Source organism: Onychomys torridus, chromosome 7 (assembly GCF_903995425.1).
Source record: "Onychomys torridus chromosome 7, mOncTor1.1, whole genome shotgun sequence".
NCBI lineage: Eukaryota > Metazoa > Chordata > Mammalia > Rodentia > Cricetidae > Onychomys > Onychomys torridus.
The window spans coordinates 3,834,922-3,850,870 of NC_050449.1; the positions used below are offsets into that span (position 1 = coordinate 3,834,922).

The following is a 15,949-nucleotide window of genomic DNA, read 5'->3' on the forward strand; positions in this document are numbered from 1 at the left end:
GCCAGCTGCCATCATGACAAGCGAGATATAAGGTACTGGTAAGCCACAAGCCACGTGGCAACTTATAGGTTAATATAAATGGGTTAATTTAAGAAAGAGGTAGATAACAAGAAGCCTGCCACAGCCATACATTTTTAAGTAATATTTGTGTTTACTTGGTTGGGTCTGAGCAGCTGCGGGTCTGGTGAGTGAGAAAGATTTGTCCTGACCGTGGGCCAAGCAGGACCAGGAAAACTCCAGCTACAGGTAACTTTCTAACTTTTAAACTGGAATGGGGGGGGGGGTGGGGATGTGTATTTTAAAGTATTCCTAGAATTCTTGCAGACCTCCTAAGTTCAGTTTTATAAGGTATATAGAATTCACAGTATGTACCTTTGAAAACATTTTTCTTACCCTTTGCCACATCCTTCTGGTCCTACAAGAATAAATGGCTGTTTAGTATCAGAACTCAGCCAAGGTCTGAAATAATCTAGACCTCGCTGCATGTCAGGAGTCTGGATGACAGGGAGGGTATGACCACTGCTGAAGTCATCAGCTGTCAGGCTCTCTGGCTTCTTAAGCATGTAGGATGCTAACTGTCCTCGATCAGAGTCATAGTAGGTGTCCATTGGTCTATGAGAGTCTGGAGGGGATTCCCGTGCCCAGTTAAAGACCTTTAGAGGAAAACATTGTAATGAGGAGTTTTTAGATATTCCAAACAGTGGATAAGTGTTCAATCTATCAAAGTGAGTATCTCCACAGTAAATCACCTTGTTAATAAAGTTTATATACACACCACTTGTAAGCAAATTTTAAAATTAAAATAGTATTTTATCTCAACATGATCTGAAGTAAAATAAAAACACATACAAAGATACCAATTTGATAGATATTTACAGATCAAGTTATAAAATATATCCAAGTTTTAGTAGCATTCTCACAAATTGCAGACTTCAAGGATGCTTCAAAGGATGCCCTTTGTTTCCAACATTTCCCAGAAGTGACTTCAACTACACCACAAATCCGATGGGTTATTCTGCTCCTCCATACTGAAAGCTGCTGTTTGTACACAAAAATGTTCAGAGAGCATGCAGGGAGGTGCCAAGGAGCCACAGTGAGAGGCAAGAGGACACACAGCCATGGAGAAGCAAACAGCACAGAAAGAGCCACAAATATGGCACTAAGCAACAGTGAATGGAACACTGTGTCGGTCTTATTTAATCATTCCAAAGGGGAAGAGTCTCTTGTAGGGTCTGAGAGATGGTTAAGAACACTGGCTTCTCTTCCAGAGGACCCGGGTTCAATTCTCAGCACCTGCATGAATGCTCACAGTTGCAGGGGATCCAACATTGTATTCTGGCCTCCACTGGCCCAGGCATGCACATGGTGCACAGACATACATGCAGGAAAACATCCACACACCCAAAAGAAAAGGAAAAGGAAAACAAAAGTCCTTCATGATATAAAAATGGCTTTCTAACCAAATGGCTCAAATGCAATCTGACATTATTAAGACAATAATTAAAAATAGTCCAGCATTTCTAAGTGCTAACACTATTCTATATAAAAGGATTATTTAAAGCTAAATGAAATACTGGCATATATTCCTATGGCTAAGTAGATTCAAGCCTAACTTATACTTTTATGTTCCAAGACTTATCTTATTACAAAATACCACAAGATTTTAAGAATATCAAAAACCCTAAGTCTGATACACAAAACCATGTATACACACACAAACATGCATACAGACCCATACAGATACATATGTCCTGTTAGTCTACCAAATGAATAAATTCATAACTGAAAGTTGCATACCTTAGAACTGCATCACTGTGTGTTGAGACTTAAGGGTCAAGAAAAACTGAAGAATGTGGTTGAAAAGAGGCTGAACAATGTCCCTTACCTCCTTGGTAAATTCCAGACGAGATTTCATGTTCAGATTTCCACCCAGTCCTCGTATAAGATTAATAATAAACTGGTCATGATCTTTACATCCATGGAGGTGGGATAAACCATTCATCACAGTCCCAACCAAACTTGTTTCTACCACATAGTCATTCTGTTGATTAAAATTCATGTAAACAAGGCAGAAAAAACAGTTATCAACCAGCAAATGCAAAACCATACAAATCGACATAGATTACTGCCAAACAACCTTTAAACTCATCTCTCTCATTTCTATAGGAAGCATAGATGTTAGTCAGTGTACATATATACTTTGAAAATGCAAGAATAATTTTTAAAAGTAATTATGTACTTTGAACTATAAACACTAGAATTCTCAATTACATGATGTACATCCTCAGCCTGAAGAATATACACATATATGTTTTAAAGCTTTAGACAAGAGGTAAGGTGTGGTTCACATCTGAAACACCCTCCACAGTTTCATCTTCTGAGGCCTGTCTCCAATCTCTAGCATGTTGTGTAGGTACAATCTTTAACAGGCAAGATCTAGCAGGTACAAGACGGTCCCTAGAGGACCCTTTCTTCACATTCACAGCCACCCTGGCTCTGTCCTATTTTCTCTGCTTCCTTTTGCCACCAACGAGAGGCACGGTGATGCAAGGTGCCCCAGCCACCACTGCCATGACCTGTAGCAGGAATCTTAAAAGTTCTTATTAATAAAAATCAAACCTGAAGCCAGTTATTGGGGGAAATGCTGAATGATCAGAGAAACAGAACAAGCCACAGCTTCCTCACCTCACCAGTTCCTCAGCTGATCCTGTTTCCTCAGACTGGAAGCCTCTGAGTTTTCATTCGAAATGAATCTCACCTGAACTGCTGCTAGAAGCCTAAAAGCTTAACCAGCCAAATGCTTTTAGTTTTCTGGTCTTCACACCTTATATATCTTTCTACTTTCTACCGTCACTCCCTGGGATTAAAGGCTCACTTCTTGGGATTAAAGGTGTTTGTTACCACGCCTGGTTGTTTCCAGTGTGACCTTGAACTCACAGAGATCCAGAGGAATTTCTGTCTCTGGAATGCTAGGATTAAAGATGTGAGTGCCATCATTTTCTAGCCTCTGTATCTAGTGGCTGTCTGTTCTCTGACCTCAGATAAATTTATTAGGGTGCACAATATTTTGGGGAACACAATACTACCACATTTCCCCTTTTTTGTCTAAAATTTTAAAAAAGCTTATAACTAATACAAGAAAAACTATCCAATAAGTATATACAATATATACAGTCAAAAAACACATTAACAATGTCTAGTCCATTAACATTTAACAGATTCAAACAAAAATTTCATTTTATATATATATATATATATATATATATATATATATATATATATAAATGTCCAGTCCAGTAACATTTGATAAACTCAGACAAAAAATTTTTTATTACTTATCCTATTTAAAACAAGTAGTTCCTTTTTAAAAGTATTTTTTCTTTTCATAATAGATTCAGTAATCTACCTTTTGTCATTTTTATGTCTTACCCTTTTTCTTTTTACGGTAGATTCAGTGATCTACCCACTTATCCTATTATTCTATTTTTTTCTCAGAGTAGATTCATATCTACCTCATATCTATATTCTCTGAAATGTGGTGGTATTGTATTCCCCAAAATTTTGTGCACCCTAATAAATTTATCTGGGGTCAGAGAACAGACAGCCACTAGATACAGAGGCTAGAAAATGGTGGCACTCCCGCCTTTAATTCCAGCACTTGGGAGGCAGAGCTAGGCGGATCTCTGTGTGTTCAAGGATACAGCCAGCATGTAGACACAGGCCTTTAATCTCAATACCAATCATAGAAAACCTGGATGTCTGTACAGACAGGCAGTGACGAGGAGGTCATGTGGTTGGGTTTACAACCAATGAGAAGGCAGAACAGAGAGTCTATAAAAAGGAAAAACACACAGAAAGTAGGCCTCTTGCGGAGAGGAAAGAGCAGCAGCAGTGAAGGGTAAGGTTTTCAGCTCTTAACTATTGCTCTGACCTCTTGGCTTTTGCAATTGGCTCTGTGTTTCTTATTTAACAAGATAGTTACATCTACAATGATCTCCATCAACTCCACCCTTCTTCTTGGTCAGGATGAACTAAAGATTCTGAAACTACAAGCCGAAATCTCTCTCATGCCTTAATAGTGGCACAAAAGTAACTACTACAAACACGACCTATTTATTTTCCACCTCTCTTCCGTCTACTCTAGGATTTAATCATCTTACCCTGTCATATCAAGTCTCATACATAAGTCTACTCTATATAGTAGTACACCCTAACACAGGTATTAACATCAGTAACTTAACAGATCTCCAGATATCAGCACTACTAGGCTTTGTATATCTTACTTTAATGAAATAATGCTACCTGATGAAAAAATGCCTGAGGCAGAATTCAGGCATCTCAGCACCAGTACCAACTGCCCACTCACTCTTCTTAACAAGCTTGCTCTGGGAACTCACTAAGGGGAATGGCAGGTTTATTTCCTGTCTGTCCTCAAGGAACGTCCAGGGAAGTGCAGACAGATACTAATACTGTTAGTGAGTGTTAGGATGGAAGCAAGGGAAAGACACACCTTCATCATACTACAGGAGCAGGAAAACCTTCCTTTTCTAAGAACTAGGAAAAACTAATTAATTTGCAACATTTTAATACTCATCTCAGCTTCTCCAGCTTTCATCCTCACAAAGGAAGAAAACCAAACACAAAAGAATGAAAAACTAGAGCAAATTTTCAATTTTTATGTATTTTAATGAATATGAAAAAGTGACTTCTAGATCAAGTTCAAACTAACAATCATTTGACTTCAAAGAAACTGTTGCTATTTAATTTCTGTTTAATATGTTTAAGTTTTTCATAAAATTAATAACATGAAATAAAAGCCACACTAAAACTCATGTATGTGTGGAAACCCCCTATAGTCTTCTTTTCATGCTAACGGTCACTCATGCCTCATGGTAAAGTACCAATATAGCAGTGTTCCTGCCACGCTGATGGACACTGGTGATGTGCTCACCAAGCTGGTGGACAGTGATGATGTGTTCACCATGCTGGTGGACAGTGATGATGTGTTCACCATGCTTGTGGACAGTGATGGTGTGTTCACCATGCTTGTGGACAGTGATGGTGTGCTCACCATGCTTGTGGACAGTGATGGTGTGCTCACCATGCTTGTGGACAGTGATGGTGTGCTCACCATGCTTGTGGACAGTAATGGTGTGCTCACAGGACATTCATGGCCCAGAGACACCCTCTCTAGGAAGGCATGATCTTACTAGCTTTCATCTCAGCCTCTCGAGTATTAGACTTCACAAATTTAAATGTCCATCTTTATTGCATAAGCAAATGTTTCAAATATTACTATAAGTAACTCACTGTCCCTTTTATATTTAGTACTAGCTTAGTGATGCATTTAACATGAGATACATGATATAACATGATTCTCATAGTTTCATTCATAACAGGAAGCAGAGTGGAGTAATTATGAACAGTAAAAGGAGACAAGATGGTTTTCCCACTAAGAAAAAGACATTCTAGTATTCAAGCTTTTTAGGTAAATTAGGCAAGATTCTATAGACACAAATATGAAGCCATCTTATTTAGCTAATATAAGTGAACAGAAAAGGACAGCAGTGATGGCATCTACTCTACACCCAGTCCTAGCAGAACATTACCACAAGGCAGCAGGCACAATTCCTGATTATACATCCCACCTCTCTAATCATGAAATATCACGGTCGGCTCACCTGCTTTAAAACCCACTGTAAAGCTTTTGAAAAGTAATCTCCAATCCAGTTCTCAAGATTACTTCTGTATTCAGCAGGCTGATTTCTCAACCAAGATTTTATCAGAGAATTAAGATCTGTCTCTTCATCACTGCAGGGATTAACACAAACATGCAAGTTATTTAGAAAGAAACTGTCAACTAACTTCAAACCAACTCCTGCTCCTAGGGATGTCATTCCATCAAGGGTCATCTGTCAGCACAGAAAACCAGCACTGGTGACGTGTGTGTGTGTGTGTGTGTGTGTGTGTGTGTGTGTGTGTGTGTGTGTATAGACCACTAGCAGCACTCTAGACCCTACTTAAAAGGGTCTCTCATTGGGCCTTTCCATGGATAAATGCTCAGCAAACATCAGAGAAATAAAGGAAACCCAAAAGGCCCAAGGTAGAGCACTCAGCAACCTAAGAGTTTACAGCTATGTTTTACATGAAATTATATATATTCATTGTGCCTCCCACAACCAATACCTGTGCCACCAACAATTTACAACCCTCTGCAGCAATATGAGACTTTCTGCTAAATGGTCACAGTACCCCTTCCAAAGTCTTTTTTTCAGTCTCACTCTTTTTATAGTTTTTCTAATTATATTTAAATTAATGCAAAATATACAATAAATATTCAATAAGAATTTTAATTTTACCTGTAAACTTACCTTTTACTATATTTTCACAAGATTGTAACACTGAATAAATGATAAATTTATACAAATATTACAATGAAACTATATACCTAAAATAATATTATTTTAATAATTTACCCTAATATCAATTGAAGTTTGATTACTTTATCAAGGTTTCTTATAATACTTACAGTGAAATAAGCAGTTAAATAATTTTAAGATATAATCTAAACCCAAGTGATTACAGACAGCAATGTGCCATTCATTACAAAATACAGGCATTATGGATAATAAGTTCTAAACATTTTTGCCAAACTATTACTCATTTGGGAAAATGAAACTGGTCCAAATGGTCAAGTTCTGGTCCATGACTGAGTACATCACTTCTAAAACTAGTTAGCACACATGACATCTAAAACTAATTAGTACTCATTTTTGCTCTTTAACATCTCGGTTCACTGGAAAGTAAGCAAACACTTGGGAAAGGGGTTGTCAAGCTGTATGCAGAGGTTAGCCTTCAGGACCAATTATATCTGAATTAGTCCTAAACTCTTATGACTTATAACTCTGTATCTAAGATGTGCTCCTGGGATTTAAATACAATGGACTAGTACTTATTTAGTATGCTTACATCTCTGAATTCAATCACAGTGTTTAAATCTTTTTTAATTAATTTATTTTTTAAAAGGTTTTTTTTTTTCATTTTAATACCAATCCCAGTTCCCCCTCCCTCCCCTTCCCCCACTCCAACAGCTCTCCCCAATCCCACCCCCATCCACCCCTCAGAGAAGATAAGGCCTCCCTGTGTTGATCAACAAAGTCTTGCATACTAAGTTGAGGCAGGACCAAGCCCCTCCTTGCTGTGTCAGCTGAGCAAAGCATCCCACCCTGGGAATGTGTTCCCAAAAGGCAGTTAGTTCATGTACCAGGATAAGTCTGAGTCCCGCTGCCAGGTGCTCCTCAAACAGATTTAGCCACATAACTGTCACCCACATAGTCGATCTCATGCATTTTCCCTAGCTGACAGGCCAGAGACCATGAGCTCCCACCAGCTTGGGTCAGCCGTCTCTGTGGTTTTCCCCATCATGATCTTGACCGTACTTGCTCCTATGATCCCTCCCCCCTTTCTTTAACTGAAGTCTAGGAGCTCAGCCCAGTGCTTAGTTAGCCAACAAGGAATTGCAAATCAAAACGATTCTAAGATACCATCTTACACCTCTCAGAATGACTAAGATCAAAATAACTAACAAGAACCTATGTTGGAGAGGATGTGAGTAGGGGGAACACTCCTCCATTGCTGGTGAGAGAGAAATCTTGTATAGCCACTCGAGAAATCAGTATGGCAGTTTATCAGAAAATTGGGAATCAACCTACCTCAAGACCCAGCAATACCACTATTGGGCATATACCCAAAAGATGCTCAATCATACCACAAGGTCACTTGCTCAATCATGTTCATAGCAGCATTATTCATAATAGCCAGAACCTGAAAACAACCTAGCTGCCCCTTAGCCAAAGAATTGGATATTTAAAAATGTATTTAAAGGAAATTAAGTACTTGCTATTTCTCTTAAAGAAAATAATGCTAGACCGAATTGCTAAAAGAATTCATATATAATAAAACGAATTCTAAATCAATCAAAGTCCAAGCAAAAAAGTTAAACATAGATTCAATCAATATATACACATTATCTATTCCTAACTTAGTTATGAAATCAAAATGATAAAGACTATTCTAATATATCATATAGAAGTGATCTGTGGCTTACCTCAGAAATATCATTCCCATTCTAGATATTGTGGCTGGTGAAGCACAGCTTAGATCATGAGTTTCAAATACAAAGTTAACATTCGGGCCAAACTGAATCCTTTCTCCACTGGGCATGGTGAGTAGCCGATTATCATCCAGAACAGAATTCAGAGATTCTATCCATTCAGGGTCAATGTCACCATCACAAATTATCCATGAGCTGACTTCTATTTCCAAATCAAAAGAATGAAGAATTTAAAAAATCATACACACAATACACACACACACACACACACACACACACACACACACACAAGGATATGCTAGATACTGTTAATAGTACAACATAGAGAATAAAGTAACTTTCACTGGGCAGTGGTGGTGCACACCTTTAAACCCACCAGCAGAGGCAGGTGGATCTCTGTGACTTCGAGGCCAGGCTGGTCTACAGAGCAAGTTCCAGGACAGGCTCCAAAGTTATACAGGGAAACCTTGTCTCGGATAAATAAATAAATAAATAAATAAATAAATAAATAAATAAATAAATAAATAAAGTAACTTTCATTAGTTAGAACTAATTTCCATCTTAATATAAAGAGCAGAGCTGAGCAAGTCAACAGTGCTATGCATGTGCTAGAGAAGCTCTGGGCAATCCTGCCTCTGCTGCCCGAAGCTCAGCTACAGCCCATAAGATATTATTGTGGTCTCTAACCCTACAGATTGAACTCACAATATCCCTTAAAACATAGTGTGTAAGACAGATATTCCTATTCCTATGAGATACCTCTAAAATAATCTCCCAAGCTATGTATTTGGCCATGCCATGAGAATACATCAATATTTGCTACATGGTGTCTCTTTTAGAAATATGGTAAAGAAAAAAAAAAAAAAAAATGCTGGGTGGTGGTGGCCCACGCCTTTAATCCCAGCACTTGGGAGGCAGAGGCAGGTTGATCTCTGGGAGTTCGAGGCCAGCTTGGGCTACAGAGCAAGTTCCAGAACAGGCACCAAAACTACACAGAGAAACCCTGTCTCGAAAAAACCAAAAAAAAAAAAAAGAAAAAGAAAAGAAAGAAAGAAAAAGAAATACGGGAAACCTAACCTAATTTTCATGAGAAATAAAACACAGACTACTGCCATGGATTTTAGTGCTTTCAAGGAAGACCTGAAATGGGAAGAGCAGTAACTAGGCTGCACATATACAATGCCTGTAGTCTTTTCAAGAACAGAGACATTTTACCCATCCTTCCTAAAATCAGAGTGCTTCAAATTGTCCTTAGGCCTTTTAAACAATTCAAAGAGGGAAAAGTCGCCAATAGTATGAGAAAAGGTAGTATGTTGTCTCTATTTAATGCAGAAAAAACTTAAAAAAAAAAAAAAAAAAACTTCATTGAAAATCCCTCCACTGCCATGAATTTCTGAATAATTACCCACTGCCTTACTTGAAAAGCTACTTTTAAGGCTTGTCAAAAGTAGTCTATTGAGATTCTGGTCAAAAATTCTCTTTAAAACCAAGTCAAGTCAGGCATAGAGGCACAAGACTTTAATGCCCTCACTCTGAAGGCAAAAGCAGGCAGATGTCAATGAGTTTAAGACTAGTCTGGTGGTCTACATAGTGAGTTCCAGGCCAAGGCTACAAAAGTGAAATTCTGTCTCAAAAACACAAAATGAAAACAAAAAACACAAACAACTAAGTTGAGAAAATTTAGACAAAGAAGTAACTAAACTGTTTCACCATTTCAATTTTCAAACTAACTCAGAATGATACATTCACATTGACAGCTTAATGATGTTCAAACACATCAATCACATTCACAAAACATATGTCAACTAATTAATCAGAGATTCTATATGCATTCAGTAAACTACCCATAAACTAGATCTTAATCAAGTTACTATGAGTTTTGACAATATTAAAAGTTGCTATCAAGTGATAAGTCAAAAGACAGCCTGATCCAAGCACAGTTGGTGGTGAGCACCTATAATCCCAGCCAGCATTTGTGAGGCTAAATTAACAGGAGCACCATGGGTTCCATGCCAACCTGGGCTACAGAGTGAGACTCTGTCCCAACAAAACAACAATAAAAAATAGTAATATCTACTAAAGTGTCAAAAGAACATAAAGTGTTTTAAGTAACACACACACACACACACACACACACACACACACACACACACATCTTAATAGGAACATTGTAAACATGTTATGTTATTCTCTAGGCATTATTAGGTAAAAAAAAATTAGACAGTGACCAACCTTGAGGTTCACGAACTACTTGGCGCGCACTATTTGTCAAAACACCATCAGACCATTCTCGTGTATCCATGTCAATATGTCCTAATAACTGGTGTCTGGGCATAGCTTTGGGATTCATAGTGTATTGTTTTACTACTTTGCCAATTTTACAAAGTGCAGCCCTTAACATTCTCCACAGGGTAGACTTGCCAGCACCACTTGGACCAACAATAACAACTCCTGTCCTCTGGCGCAGCTGTTCATACAATTCTAGAGCCTTCTTCATCTGGTAGGAAAGAAACATGTTCGTACATTACTCACCACACTCAGTCATACTCAGTTCTATTGTCATTCTGCAAACACCTTTCTACTGAGACTTCTTCACTGGAAAATAAAACCTCATGTAGACCACAAGCTAAATAAATTGGAACACATTTATAATGTTACCTTTAAGCTCAACATCTGTCTTTTAAAGAGGTTGCTTTGCATGAAGTTGAAAACATATATCCTTTACTTTGCTTAGTCATTCATTCATTCTGATAAATGATCTTCCTCAGTTACTAACTCATATCCTACTTTTCAACAGAAGTCAAAGTGAAATGTTCATTTTAAATAATAATTTGTGACACATAAAGCAGCTCTGTTAGAATTCCTACTAGTAAATCATCAAAATGCAACTAAATCACATGTAATCAATAAGCAAAAGTTTATATGACCCATCTATCCATCTAATCACACACAAGATGCTATGATGGGCAGCAACCAAGAATAAAATGTTGAACAAAAACATATATTCAGGGTCTGTCCCTGTTGCTCAGGATCTGTCCCTGGTGCATGGGCAGGGTTCTGGGAATCCGGTGACTGTGATGTGATGCCTTGCACAGTCTTGGTGCAGTGGGAGGGGGCTTGGACCAGCCTAGGCTCAGTGTGCTGGGCTCTGCTGACTCCCCATGGGAGACCTTGATTTGGGGGATGTGGGGATGTGGGATGGCTTGGGAGAGAGGACTGTGGGGGGGGGGGGGATCTGTGGGTGGTATTCGGAGTAGAAAATTTCTTAATAAAGAAAAATGAAAAAAAAACATATATAGATGCTGTCTTTCATGAAGATTATTATCTGGTGGAGAGTTAAAACATAATTAACATTAAACATGCAGGGATGGCAGAAGTAATGATACAACATAGCAAGAGTCCCTATTCGGAACTTAAAGACAGAAGAAGTATACTGGAGTGAGATTAAAGTTGAAAGATGAAAAACAAATGAAAAACCGGGCGGTGGTGGCGCATACCCTTAATCCCAGCACTCGGAAGGCAGAGGCAGGCGGATCTCTGTGAGTTCAAGGACAGCCTGGTCTACAAAGTGAGTTTCAGGAAAGGCACCAAAACTACAGAGAAACCCTGTCTTGAAAAACCAAAAAAGAAAAACAAATTGAAAGATGACTGAGAAGGATTGTTAATCAGGATTAATCTATGATAAAATACCCCTGACATTACCTGATTGGGTATGATTTCATAATTGGCCTCCTCAAAGACTTGTTTTAATGCAGCACTTAATTCACTGTACTCTACTTCTTTAAAGTCAATTCCAGGAAAGACGTCTTTGATCAGTGCATCGAACCGGGTGCAATCAGCAAATGTGAACTTTGACATTGTATTAAGCCTCAGTGCTTGTACCACAATATGATTTTCATTAACTACAGAAAAAGTTTTATTTATAAATTATTTTTATTATCAATTCAATGATAAAACATTTCACATAAGCTAGAACCTTGATATCACTACTAATTATTAAACAGCATGCTAGAAACATTTAAAAACAGTAAATCATAAGTGCTGCATTTCCTTTTCTATGTTTTGACTACTAAGAAATAAATTGAGATTCAAATCCCTGTATACCAGACTTTCATACTAAAAAATCATCATTTCCATGAGTTCATTTCCATTTGAATATTACTTGACTTTTTATGTCACACGATCCTCTGATGGTCAAGCAGTTTAAAAATAATTACTATCATTACTTCAGTTTTACAAGCAAGGACACTAAGTCTCTAAGACAACGACAGGGAGTAATGTTACAATCAGGATTCAAAGTCAAGTAAACCCGCTCTAGATTCAAGTTTCTTCAAATTCTGATGTAACTTACACAGAATTTTCTTCCTAGAATAACACTCTAAAGCAGCAGTTCACAACATATAGGTTGCAACCCCTTTGGAGGGTTGGTCAAACATCCCTTTCACAGGGATCACATATGACCATCAGAAAACACAGATATTTACATTACAATACATAACAGTAGAAAATTACAGTTATGAAGTAGCAACAAAATAATTTTATGGTTGGGGATCAGCACAACATGAGGAACTATGTTAAAGGGTCACAGCATTAGGAAGGTGGAGAACCACTGCTCTAAGCATCAATCTTTGATTCATCTTAATCTAACTAGCTCAAAAACCCATTCTTAAGCTAAGAGCAAATGCTCATATCATTACCAGATTCTTATTTGTAAGTCTATTCCAGAATAAGCAATAAAAACACACAAAGGCAGAGACACTATATTTGGGTTTCCTGGTATTTCCCTGTAATTGCTGACTATCAGTAAGTAGATATAAAGGAATGTATCAGCTCCTGAGTTATTTCAAGTACTGAACTCATAGTCATTTTTATTTACTACACATGAATTTTGAATATTTCTTCAACACCATCAAAAATAGAAAGTTTTTAAGACCTTCACAAAACAACTGTCAACCTTTACATATGTCAACCTAGGAACAGAGTTCAGTCACTTCCTTTTTGAAGACACACACCTTCAGCAGTAAAGCACAAACAAGTCATGTCATGTCATCCTTTTCCATGCTCTTATTTCAGTCTTTCTTCTGACTGAAGCTTTCCTTCTAGCACTTTCAGTGGAGCTTCATCAGGACAGGAATTGCTTAAATTTGTTTTTATTGTGAAATGTTTTTCTTTCTCCTTCAATTGTGATTGATAGTTTTATAACTAAATTTTTACTAGCAACCTGAAAAAGAAGAAAACTCAGCCTCTCTGGAAGGCATATATCCACAGACACAGGGCTGCTGTGGAATGTCATTCTGTATGCTGTGAATATGTATTGTTCTGACTGGTTGATAAATAAAATGCTGATTGGCAAGTAGCCAGGCAGCAAAAATAAGTGGGATAAGTAGACAAGGAGAATTCTGGGAAGTGGAAGGCTGAGTCAGGAGTCACCAGCCAGACACAGAGGAAGCAAGATGACAAAGCAAAACTGAGAAAAGGTACCAGGCCATATGGCTAAACATAGATAAGAATTATGGGTTAATTTAAATGTAAGAGCTAGTCAGTAATAAGCCTGAGCTAATGGCCAAGCAGTTATAAACAATTTTAAGCCTCTGTGTAATTATTTTATAAAAGGCTGCAGGACTGTGGATGAGAGATTAATCTCGACTGTAGGTCAGACTGGACACAGGAAACCTTCCGGCTACACAGGGCCCATTTATTCTGTGTAGATGGGAAAAGAGCATTTGCTTTTGCTTTCTATGAGCCAAGTATGATCTGAGTACTTGCTGATGTGACGAGTCCCAGCTAGCCATGAAGGAGGAAAGGGAAAACCTTCACAAAAACTGCAATGATGTAAGCAGCTAATGCCCAGGGTGAGAGGCAGAGCTCAATCTTTGCTGTCTCACATTCAGAGTGAGATAGACTTAGTGACAGGTGTATAGCCAAAAACTAGGGAACAGGGAAAAATTACAATTTTACAGTAGAGACGATTGGTCAGTACCACCTTCACCAAAGGAAGAAAGCCAACATCTCAGGTGATGTCATGCCATGCACCTAGTAACAGATCATGACAAACAGAGCATCTGTCTCTGCCTTCTTCCCACTAAGAGCCTAATCTTACCACATATATCACCTCTGTCTACTGGAAGGAAAAGCACCATGGTGTGTTTCTAACATCTCTGCTAACAAAGGCTCATGCTCCATGAGACACTAAACATTCCCAGAAACTTTGAGGGTAGATTCCTACAGTCTGGGGATGAACAAGCCACTTGATGACTGCTTTCTTGACTGTTGGGGTTGAGTTTGCTTTGTTTTGATACAGGATCTCAACATGTTTTGAGGCTGGCCTTAGAACCAAGTCTTCCTGCCTCAGCCTCCTCAATTCTAGGATTATAGGCATACAACAAAGCCTCTGGTTCTATGAACATTAATTTTAAAAGCAAGTGCATTTGATTATGCTTTTACAAATAACCACTACTTCATATGCAATGTACCCTTGAATTTTCTTGTAGGATATCAGGTTAAAATTAGAAAAATATCAGAATAAATTATAAACTTTAATTTATAAAAACACAGCAAAACTGCTCAATTAATTGAGACAAGTACACCACACTACTTAAGGATGTTAAAAATAGACAAAACTCATTAAGTTTTACGAAATTGTCTACAATGTATCTGCAACCTTATTAATAATGTAAACTATTCTAAATTAAAGCATACTTTTAAAATTAAGTACTTTAAATAGTCAATCATACCGTCTTGTTTTGTGCCATTTTTCTTCAACTGTCTCAGAAGATTCCCACTTCCTCTCAGAACAGTCTTCAACGCTCTCAGTCCCCAATCATAATGCTGCTGTGGCGTCAAAAGTTCCCTGAAGTAAAGATGTGAAAAAGCTTAACTTTGCAAGAAACTACTTTTAGCATCACATCCAAAGACATGTAGACTGAGCTGCAGAAATTAATACTAGAATTTCATTCATTTACACAAGAAAACCAATCACACAAAATAATCACTCAAGGAAACAGGAAAAGGGAGAATCATAGGAACAAAGTAAACCCATCATGAAGAGATGTTGACAAGCAGCTATTCCTGCCCTCACAAAATCTCTGGTAGTCTAGTTTATTCCCCACCTCTAATCCCATCCTGGCTCCCTATTATCTAGTAAGTGATATACATCAGAACGCTGGAGTGTCTAGGTATCTAAAAATGAACCTCTAATCCTAAAAATAAAATGTGGAGACATCCATCCTCAAGAGCTGCAGCTTCTGAGTAGTCAGCTAGGAAACTGGCGAAGAAAGAACCATTTAGTCAGAACAGTCCACATAAACATCATGAAGGAATATATCAAGTTTATAACAATTAAGAAAAAGAACAGTTTTGCCAGGCGGTGGTACTGTGGATAGCGCTCTGTATAAATAAAATGCTGATTGGCCAGTAGCTAGGCAGAAAGTATAGGTGGGACAAGCAGAGAAGAGAATTCTGGGAACAGGAAGGCTGAGGCAGAGAGATGCTGCCAGCTGCCACCATGAGAAGATGTTAAAATACCAGTAAGCCACGAGTCACTTATAGATTAATAGAAATGGGCTAATTTAAGATATAAGAACAGCTAGCTAGAAGCCTGCCATGGCCATACAGTTTATAAATAATAGAAGTCTCTGTGTGTTTACTTGGTTGGGTCTGAGTGGCTGTGTGACTGGCGGGTGAGAGAGATTTGTCCTGACTGTGGACTAGGCAGGACAGGAAAAACTCTAGCTACACAGTGGTGGCACGAACCTTTAATCCCAGCACTAGGGAGGCAGAGGCAGGTGGATCTCTGTGAATTCAAGACCAGCCTACAGAGTGAGTTCCAGGTCAGTC

General features: G+C 38.2%; 1 protein-coding gene across 2 annotated transcripts in view; it reads right to left on the minus strand.

Annotated features, from left to right (window-relative positions):
* Positions 1 to 15,949, minus strand: part of Dync2h1 (dynein cytoplasmic 2 heavy chain 1) — a 229,691-nt gene that overhangs the window by 168,514 nt on the left and 45,228 nt on the right. For both annotated transcript variants that reach the window (XM_036192145.1, XM_036192144.1), the window contains exons 36-42: positions 14,848 to 14,963; positions 11,816 to 12,015; positions 10,346 to 10,610; positions 8,108 to 8,315; positions 5,682 to 5,811; positions 1,886 to 2,041; positions 394 to 653 (exon numbers count right to left, since the gene is read on the minus strand). In XM_036192145.1, the coding sequence (XP_036048038.1) occupies positions 394 to 653; positions 1,886 to 2,041; positions 5,682 to 5,811; positions 8,108 to 8,315; positions 10,346 to 10,610; positions 11,816 to 12,015; positions 14,848 to 14,963 (1,335 nt within the window). The remainder of the gene's footprint in view (positions 1 to 393; positions 654 to 1,885; positions 2,042 to 5,681; positions 5,812 to 8,107; positions 8,316 to 10,345; positions 10,611 to 11,815; positions 12,016 to 14,847; positions 14,964 to 15,949) is intronic.